This window comes from Gossypium arboreum, chromosome 7 (genome assembly GCF_025698485.1).
Source record: "Gossypium arboreum isolate Shixiya-1 chromosome 7, ASM2569848v2, whole genome shotgun sequence".
Lineage (NCBI taxonomy): Eukaryota > Viridiplantae > Streptophyta > Magnoliopsida > Malvales > Malvaceae > Gossypium > Gossypium arboreum.
Genome location: NC_069076.1, coordinates 17,191,722 through 17,202,630, shown reverse-complemented (window position 1 = coordinate 17,202,630; position 10,909 = coordinate 17,191,722). Strand labels below are relative to the sequence as shown.

Below are 10,909 nucleotides of genomic sequence, written 5' to 3'. Positions count from 1 at the left end.
ATTATAATATTGTTCAAACTCAATGTAATCTAAATTTAAAAATAAAATAAAAATATTAAAATAAATGGGAATCCATATTAAAACCCAAAGTTGAAGTAGTAAAAGTGAGACCCAAAGCCATAGGTACGTAGTTCAAATTTTACGAAAACCTTAATCAATGGTGGGTAAAAACCTATATTATTCATTTCATTTTTCGTCTAATCCATTTGCATTAGGTTAAATTTAAATTGGATTACGGACAAATCAATGGAGAATCGTGTTCGTTGGTATCGAAACATTGAAGCCAAAAGCTAACAAACAATTCCCTTTGTTCACCACCTTGGTGGCCTAGATTTAAAAATTAAAGATAACCAACATTACTTTATTTAATGAGCATGATGATCCTGACATAACATATAAAAAAAAAGTTTAATTATAATCTAAGTCATTCAAATTCAAGATTTAAGTACATGAAAGTCAATTGTTAAAAGCACTTGACAAACATTTCCTTTATTTGGATTCTTTTATATGGAGCTATTGATATAGTTCCAATAGCTAGCCTCCTATTTCATTCTCTCCTGCTCTATCTCAAAACATGATTCTCCTATAAGTCATCTCATGCTATCTTCAACAACTTCCCAAAAACTACTGCAAATCTCTTTATTTTTATTTTTATTTTGAATTTTATTTTGTTAAAGGTCAACATGATGAGTAGCTCTCCAAAGCCAGAGGTGACCTTATCCCTTACGTTGTCGCCTGGTTCGACTCTGCAAGAGGTTGTAAAGCCCGAAGAGAGAGGTGTCCGCCTTATCCAACTGCTCTTAACATGTGCCAAGCATGCCTCGTCCAGTAACCTACACCGTGCTGACGAGTGTCTCCGGCAGATATCGCTGCTTGCCTCGGTGTCTGGTGACTCCATGCAACGCCTTTCGGCATGGTTCGCCTCTGCCCTTGCTGTACGCCTTGTCAAGCGTTGGCCTGGCTTACATAAGGCCTTGAACTACACTCAGTTGCCGAAACAAGATCAGTTAGGTCAAGCTCAGCCGCTCTTCGGGCGAGTGTTTCCCTACCTTGGGTTCTCTTATGCCATCATATCTCGTACACTGATCAAGGCCATGACAGGGGAGCGAGTCATCCATCTAGTGGACTTGGGTTCAGGAGATGCAAACTTGTGGATCCCGCTGCTTCGGAGCTTTTCGTGCTTGCTCGATGGACAACCTCATTTGAAGGTCACTTGCATGAATGCTAACAAGGCAATACTAGAGGAATTAGGCCCAAGGCTTGTTAAGGAGGCTGAAGCACTCGGCCTGCCCTTTCAATTTGCCCCTCTAAATGCTAGTTTAAGAGAGCTAACATTAGACAAACTTGGGGTAAAATCAGGAGAAGCATTAGCTTTCATATCAATATTAAATCTCCACACTTTATTAGCGGAGGATGATAGTGTTGATGCACATTTCAGCCACAACAAGACTAACGGCATCAAAGATTCCAAGCAAATGTTTCGGTTTTTATCGACAATCCGATCATCGTCCGCTAAATTTTTCTTTTTAGTCGAAAAAGAAGCCGACCATAATTTAAACAAATTGATTGATAGATTCGTTGAGGGACTGCATTACTACAGCGCTGTGTTCGACTCGGTCGATGCTACATTCGGGGGCAATACCTCGAGTAGGGAAAGGCTTGTTTTGGAGGAAATGTTTGGGAAAGAAATTGAAAACATTGTGGCATGTGAAGGGGTTGAAAGAGAAGAGAGGCATGAGAGATATGGGAGATGGATGGTTCGGTTCGGACAAGCCGGATTTAAGCCGGTTATGATGTGGCATGACTCAACGGAAGATGCCAAGCAAATGGAGGAAGCATGTGGTAGAAATGGTTACAAAATTGTTAACGAAAGGGCAAGCTTGATGATTTGTTGGCACGATAGACCATTATATGCAGTGTCTGCATGGACTTGTTAGAGGGATGTATTATTTATGTATAGTAATTTTTTTTCTTTAGTATGTGAAATTGTATTAATAAAAATAATTTATTGTTGGCCCAAGGCAAAGGACATGTTTATTGGCTACACTAATTTGTAATTTACAAATATTTAATTTCATAAATTGCAAAATCAAATATTCTAAAAATGTTGGGTTTTACTTGTATGTATAAATAAAAATTTAATTGAGATTTTAAATTTTATATAAATTAAAGTGTATAAATATAATATTTATAATATTGAACATGGTAATGAAATTAAGTAATTGCCATCTATAGGTATATTTTAAATTAATTATAACTTTTTGGGTTTTTTTAGCTAAATTAAGTTATTAACATTTCAACAAAAGAAAAATTAATTTTATATTAGAAATTTAGACTAAAACATTAATTTTAATAATGTTAATATGAGAATAGAAGTGTTCATGAGTTGGGCTTGAATCGGCCTAAGCGTGATATTGACAAACTTTGTGCTTGTTCAAGCCCCGTCCGACTTGAAATATGAGCTTAAATTTTTGTTTAAGCTTGTCCATAATTGCAAAAGATTAATCTAAACTTATTATGACCCTCCCATATTATTTTTAAAAATATTCATATTATTTTAATTTAATATTTAATAAATTTTTTTTATTTGTTGAATTTTTTTATTGTCATCTTAACATTATTTTAATGTTTACATTAGAGTACTATTATATATTTAGTATAAGTTTATTATTTATATTTAGTATAAGTTTATTATTTTAATGTGTTATAAATTATATAATATATTAATATAGCATAATATAAAATATTATAAACTTAAAAACGGGTCGGGTCGGGCTTGACCCTTGAATGTTCAAGCTCGAACCCAACATATATTTTAACTGGGCCTAATTTTTTTCTCAAGCCCATTTTTTGGGCCTAATATTTTTGCCCAAACCCTCCTAAATTTCGAACGGGCCTTTGAGCTTAGGCGGGTAGCCTGACCTATGAATAAATCTATGTGAAAACCGATAACAACCCATTTTCAATGGTGTCGAAAGCAATGATTTCAGGACCATGATTCTAACCAATGAGTTAGTATTTTATTATTTATTTATTACTTACAAAGTTATTACAATGTTGTATAAAAATTTAATTAAAAATATTAACGTTTAAATAGTTAATTAAATAAAAAATAAGATTAAATAGTCAAAGTTAATCACAATAAGTTTATTATGTCAAATGACTATAAATGCATGAATTACGATTTCTATTTGGTAATTGTACCTATTTTAAATGTAGTAGACGGTTTAGGTGATGCATGTCACAAAATTTGATAAATTTTAAAAGGGTAAACTTATAATTTGAATATTAAATAAAATTAAAACAAAACAAAACAAAAGATGAACCATCATCTTCATCTTATTTTCACCTAAGAAATCGAAGCCACCATTGTTGTTTAGGGAGCTTTCGGCCAAGCTTCATATTGCATGCATGGTATGTATTTTGATCCTATTTTTTAGTGATTTTTATGTTTTTGACATCGTTGTAACTTAATCTATCAAACCCAATGACTATTTTGTTAAACTGTTAAAAGTTCAAGGACTTACCATGAATGGGTTTTATGTGTTTTAGAATTAGTTGATAGAATTATGAGCTTGTTGGCTAAAAATTTAAAACTTAAAATTTCAAAAAGATATAAAAATTTCATAAATTTTTTTAAAAAAAACATGAAGTACATGTGGATTACCATATGGGTTGCCATGTTTAAAAAGTTAACGTTTTAGTCAGTATTTTTGTTAAAAAAATAACAATTAGATTCTTTTTGAAAGGTTGATGGTCAAATTCGACTTTTTAAAAAGTTTAAAGGTCAAATTAACAAAAGATATAAAGGTTAAGGGCTACATTTATCATTATGCTTATATTTATACTTATAGGTCCATGGTGAAGGAATTATACACGAAACCTAGAGATTTTGGACCTGAAATATTGTTGAGATGGGTTCAGAACTTAGGCTTCACAAGCTAGCCTCCTGCTTGATTACTAGCTGGGCTACTCGAATCAAGTCGTTAGTTCCTTGGGTCAAATTTGACCCGCTTGGGTTTCTTCTAAAACCTTCCAATTTTACATCAAACAAATTTTTTTTCTCATTCTCTCTTCTTCAGCTTAAAAAAAAACTTGTTTTTTCTTCTTTTAAAACCTAAAAAATGCCTCATTTAATTATTTTGCACATTGCTTAGCCCCTAACAGCCGTTAGTGTCGCCTTGCTTCGGTGAGTTTCTCTAGATTCATTGGACTCTTTTTTCTTCTTCTTGTTTCCTTTTTTTGCTCTTCTTTTTCAAGATCTCGTTTTCACCCTTTTTTAGAAAAAAAAAACTCAACTTTTTCTTCTTTCAACCACTACCTTTGTTACCTCTCATGAAAACATAATGCCAAGTCACCAACTACTCTAGGATCTTCTCTAGCCACTGGCACTGAACACCTAAGATAAGTCCTTTTTGTTTTCTTGTATCCCATTTTTTTTTTTTTTTATCTTTTCTCTTTCTCCTTTTTTGCAAGTTTTCACTTCGAGGCTTGCTTCATCCTTTTTTTTAAAAAAAATAAAAATTATTGTTGGTTGTTGGATTTTTATTGTGTTGGATTATTGCTACAATCAGTGATGGTGATCTCAGACGGTGAAACAATTAGTAGTGAAGATGGATGAAGGCAATGGTAGTTGTGAAATGGGGGCCTGATGATAGTAAACATTCCAAATCTTCAACTTTAAGGTATTTTATTCCAACTTTGTTGTGTACTTGAAATTTAAAATGTTGTAATCGATGAATGAGATTTGCAATTCGTAACGCCCCGAATTTGGGCCTAGAAGTATTGGGCATTGAGTATGGTTCCGTAAGGAGGTTGTATATGAGTATTTAATTGTGCAAGGAAATGACACAATTAAATGTCTATTTTGGTGGTTAATGGCCATAAGAAGTGTTGGAGAAATCTTGGGTTCATACTTGGGCTTTAGCAAAAATTTTGGTTTTAAATGAATAAAACCCTGGGTGCTTGGATGAAGGCCTTTTAAATTATTGTGGTAAATAAATGACACAAGGAAGCATGTGGTTTAATGGTTGTGGTGTCATTAAGGTTGTAAGGGAGCCTGAGTTCAAGTCTTGGCTCTTGCAATTTATTTTGGTTTTTCTTTTAAAGGAACCTGGACTTTGGCCTATAGACCTTATAATTAATTGAGGCTAAAATGGTGACACAAAGAGCCTTGTGGTGTAGTGGCAAGGTGGCGTGTTGTGTAACTATGAGGTTTAATATTCAAGTCTTGGGATGCACAATGGGGTATTTATTTTTGCTGTTTGAGCTGTGTAGGAGGTGGAGTTGGACTGGAACTCTTTCCTAATGGTTGAAAGTAATCCCACATCGGGAAGCTAACATGAAAATTGGCGAGAAGCTGCCTTTAAATAGAGCGAACAAGAATGAGTTGGTGATCACTTGGTTTTAGGAAGGATTATGCCATACCTACTTAACCAAGGTTGGTGATCATGGACTTTGACGCGTTCTCATAAATAGGTGTGTATTCATGCCCTTCTTTGTTGGAAGTCGACAAAAGCCGAAAAGTAAAAACTTTGGCATTTGAGGCCTCTCGAGCGTGCGAATGCTTGTGGGGTAAACCGACCCCACAAGTCATAGGCAACAGACAATAGAGGCCACCACGAGCGTTCTCGTGGGCTTAGGCCATGTAGGCCCAATGGGATCATGGGCTCCACACGGATTAAATTCGCGGTAAGTGATGAATATTGGACTACGCTATATAGGTCATATAGGCGTAATTAAAATTGGGCTAAATGGGCCATACGAGCGTGTAGGCCCATTTGAGCCTAGTAATGGGCCTTGGGCCCATTTACACTGTTATGATCATTTAGGTTATCTGTGTCGCTGAGGCGACTGTGAACCTTCGGAGAGGTCATTATCTGAGCTGAGACCCCAATTTTGGTAAAATTACCGAAATACCCCTGTAGTCTAAAATGACCGTAATACCCCTGTATGGTAGAATAACTATTATGCCCTTATGTTTCATATGACTGATGTGCTTATGATTTACATATATGATTGTACTGAGTATGACTTTGCATGTACGTAATATTTATGACATGACATATTCCATGCGGTTGGGTTATTATGGACGGAGGAAGTGTACGGCTTATAGCCATTCTGTACAAGGCTTTCAACCTTTCTGTGATACTTATGGCTTATAGCCGTTCTGTTAACTGGCAGTGTTGTTGCGATCTTTACGGCCTTTAGCCGTTCTGTCTACGGTGTTGAGCCGTTCTATTAACTTAGTACCGCAACCGGTGCTAAGTTTGGTGTGTTTGCTGGGTGGGTCGATTTTATCCCCACATGGTGTGCTGGTTGGTACAGGTGGTGTGTTGGTTGGACTGGGCTGGTTATCTGTCTGCATATCTGCATCTGATACTGATTCTATAATCAGCTTAGGCCCACCTGATTTTGTTAAAGGGCTAGGCCCAACAGTTACGAATTTTGAGAATGGGCTAGGCCCAATTGATTCTGATGAGGGCTGAGACCCAAGTGAAATTGTACTGGGCTTAGGCTCACACATATTTTTTTTAATGTAATGGGCTCCGGCCTAGACTGATTCTGAATTCTGTTTGTTTACTAACTGTTGTAATTTAGGAGGGGATTACACACTGAGTTTTCATAAACTCACCCCGTTTATTAACTGTGCATGTAATCCCCAGCATTAGGAGGATTGGTGCTGCGAGGGACTCGAAGGTGGCCACACAACTGCTATTGTTTCTGATTTTCTTTTAAGTTATCTATTTACAAGTACTTATATTTGATCTAGGTTGTAACAAGGCCTCTTTTAATTTCTGGTTCTAAATTTGGAATTTTATATATTGTTTTATAACTGCTGGAGTAGAACACAATTTTTTTTTCCAAAACAATAATTGTTTTTCAAAATATCAAGTTTCCGCAAAACTTTAAACTAAGCTTCCATAGCAAATAAAGTTTTAAAGGTAATAATGTTTTACAAGAGAATGACTTTTAATAAACCAACGGAAACTAAGGTTTTCACAAAGTTTTAAAATGGCCAGAGGTTCTAAATAGTAAGAAGGGTTTTCAATGAGAACATGGTTTTTGAAAAACACTTCAATGTGACACGCCAGATTTCAGCCATAGCATCTAGGCCGGGTTTGGGGTGTTACACAATTGACCACACTCCAGTCTCTGGCGTGTGAACACCGTGACTAGGCGTATAATCAACACTAAAACAAATATAACTATCGCAACTTTACAGCAAGTGCTACAGATCAGTTATAATATTTATAATATTTAATGAAATACTAGAGTATTCCAAGGACTGAACCCACAGGATGTTATGCCCCAAGTATTTCCTGTCCATGTTTTGGTCAGTTGACCAAGTGAGCTTAAGGGTAACTCGCAAATGAGCTAGTCAAATTCGTGAAGAATTGACTTATTTCACTTGGTGAGTTTTCTCTTGCAAAATGTTTCGCTAGTTTTCGCCATCTTGCATATCCTTATTTCATATTTGGCTTTTCCATTGTGAACCCGCCATTGGCGGGTTCAATTGTGGCACATAAATCCGTTACTTTAGAATCCGAAATCGGTAAGACACGTACAGGAAACATGTCATTTTGCATGACACTTGTAGAGCCTCGTTAATGATGTTTGATTGGTGGAATTGTGTCTAATTAGTAGAACTGTATGAGTTTAGTGGAATCGTGTGTGCATGTAATGTGATTAGGTAACCTATTATAGTGGGATTATGAATTAATTCCTATATAAATAGGATGAAAGCTTAACAGAGAAGGACTTTATTTCCTGTTTCTTTGTTCATCCTTGTTTTGTTAAAAAAAGCCTAATGCGTATTCTTCATTATGTGGTCAAGCCAGATACTAGTAAATCTTGAGTCCTTCTTTAGATTAATACTAGAGAATGATAGGGTTGTAGGAACCATTTATAAAGGTTTATACTAGAGAATGGAGGGAAGGAAACTTCATTCTAGTTAATGTTTATATGTTTCTAATTCTTGTTTTTATGTTAAAAGTTTATTTGTTTTTGTACTTAATAGAGTGTTTGATTTTATTTAGCTAAAGAAATGAAAGAAGGCCTTAGTGAAAAAAGGGAAAGAACCCATAGAATAGGCAAGGTATTTCCTAGTAATCTCTAGTGAGTTCCTTTCATTTGTATTCTTGTTAAATTTCTTAGGAATTACGTGTTCTTAAACCACTAGGATTGACAACCTGTAATCCCAAAATCGGGTTTGAAAGTTTTAACTTTGCAAGTGAGGGTTCTTCAATGCTTTAGTGAACTAGAGTTCACCAAATGGGATATTAACATGGCTAACTAATGCATGCTAAAGGATGCAGTAAGGGGTTCGTTGGATTCATTAAAAGTTGTGTTCACCAGTTTGTTTGGCGAGCTGAGGTTCGCCAGTTGAATTGCGAACTGGGGGTTCGCTAGTCAAAAGTAGAGTCAGAATAAAATCAATAAATAAAAATATTGTGTATCTAGGATACTTTTCGTGCATGTAACTTTCTTTTAAACTGACTAGGGTTCCTAAGTCAAGTAGGGTATCCTAAGATCACTAAGATACTTAATGCTTATAAATACAACCCTTATTCCATGAAAAGATCACTAAGATACTTAGTGCCTATAAATACAACCCTTATTCCATGCAAAAAAATTCTTTCATCAATATTATGTTGTCAAGTCTCTATTTTAAACCAAGTTCATAGCAACCAAGGTAAGCCTATGTCCTGTTGGGTTGACTGTCCAAGAAGCTAGGTTCGCTTGCATGTATGAATTTCATAGGTTTTGTCTGTTTAAGTAATTTGTGTTTTATGTATGTTAAGAACCAGGTGAACCATCCACCAACAAGGATAAAGGCAAAGCAAAACTCGTTTAAATTCTTAGCTTTATTAGTGAGTGGTTAAAAATTACCATAAGTGTGCTAACTATCATGTTTTTTAGTATGAATGCTCAGGGTTCGTAACTTGTGTGCGAATTGTTATGTTTTCCAAGAACTTTGTTTTTTTAACTAAGTTTCAAAAGTAAGTTTTCCCTATAAAACTCTATTTTTAAAAGTTCTAATACTATGTTTTCAAGATATATTTTTAAGCTATGTTTTAAAGATATGTTTTACACATACTCCTATGTAAGCCTATGTTTTAAAACATGTTTTAAAAGTACAATTTTGTAAGCTATGTTTTTGTGAGCTGTATGTGATAAGTTTCTGTGCAAGCTCTTTTCTGAGCTTATATGTTGGATATATTGGTATACCAAAAGATTATGAGTACTCGCTTATAAGTTCTATGGTTTGGGTGTTGAGGCCTTGTAACATGTGGAGAGATAAGGGAATGTCAAGCTATACTCCACTAAATAGGACATGTTGGTATACATGAGAGTGTTTAGTTTATGCTACACTTATGAGACATGTTAAGGACTCTTTGAGTTATTCTAAGGCGTTATAAGGAGATCCATATATCCAACAAAATAAGATAGGATAATATAAGTAAGTTAAGACAAGGGCGAGAACATATTTTATGTTCCTCAGCCATTTCGATAAGACAAGTATGTGAGCATGTTTCATGCTTTATAAGATACATTTTCAAACAAAAACAAGCTAAGTTTTTAAGCATGATTTTCAATAAGTACACGCAAAACTATTTTCAAACTTATATGATTTTATGACAAGCAGATTCTACGAACAGGGTCTTACACCTTCACCACGAACTCAGCACGCGATACAATTTTTTTTACTAAGTCTTCTTTCTATTTTAAATTTTGTATTTTAAGCGTACGCTGATGATCCTGATTATTCACTGAGTTCACAATGAACTCACCCACTCTTCTCTTACTTCGCAGGTAAGTAAGTCACGGATGGTAATGGCGAGGTAGATGACTTGGTGAGGGTCATCTTTGAACATATATAAGTGAATCTGAGGAAATAGGCGATGGGGTTTTATTTATGGGGGTTTAGATTTATCATAATATGATTTTGTTAATGAAACAATATCCTTAAAGTTTAAGTTTAATCTTTTAATATTTTGCGAACCATGAAGTTAAACCTTTATTACTAATTTCTTTTTAGCATTAATAAAGTTTGATGTTTATTTAATTATCTTTGCATGCGTACCATGTTACATTCCTTCAATTTTTCCAAAAGTATGTATTAACATCATATGCAAGCCTATTTTATTGCAAGCTAATTTTATTGCGAAGTATTATTTTCTACGACCCTTGTACGTTTGTGAACCCCTATATGCTTGTGAACCCTTCCCTCATTTTGTTTGATAAGCCCACATGATTTACATTCTATGTATGATATTATTCCGCTATTATGCTATAACTTATCATAATATACATTGCAAGTAAGTGGTGTGCTAGAGGTTAGATTTGGAGTTAATCGAGAGTCACTTTGGTGGCTAATGTAGCTCACCAAATTCGGGTCGAACCTACTCAGCTGGGTTTGGGGTGTTACATAACTCTAGGAAGTTTTCATAGGCTAGACGAGGTCGGGAGATAAATTAAACCGAGTAAATCATAATTTATCCTGGTTGAGAAAGTGAGGTCGGGGGATAAGCGAGAATCAACCAATCGATTAGTTAATTAGAGGTTGGGAGGTAATAATTGGTCAATCGGTAGCTAATCCACCTTAAAACCCTAATCCGAAGTTAATTCAAAATCCTGAAGCGAGTTAATCTTCCTGATTGGTTTATTGATTTTTATCATTTGTTTATTTTTCTTATTTATTTGTTTTTATTATTTAAAATTTCTTATTAATCTATTTTATGGTTTATTGTAATATAGGACTAATTACTACTACTTAGATTTTTTATTATAGAAAAGTTTTCATAATTTATTCCATCCTCCCTTGGGTACGATCCTCGAAATACTTCCAAGTATTTTGTTGTACTAACTATATTACAATTTGACCCAAGCACTTGCAAACACCGCC

The 10,909-nt window shown here is 34.8% G+C and overlaps 1 protein-coding gene across 1 annotated transcript; it reads left to right on the top strand.

The window, feature by feature from the left end:
* The first annotated feature begins 542 nt into the window (after nucleotides 1–542).
* Nucleotides 543–2,026, top strand: LOC108488774 (scarecrow-like protein 3). Its single transcript, XM_017793063.2, has one exon. It carries the CDS (start codon nucleotides 684–686, stop codon nucleotides 1,935–1,937), a length of 1,254 nt encoding a protein of 417 aa, XP_017648552.1. The 5' UTR covers nucleotides 543–683; the 3' UTR covers nucleotides 1,938–2,026.
* The last annotated feature ends 8,883 nt before the right edge of the window (nucleotides 2,027–10,909 follow it).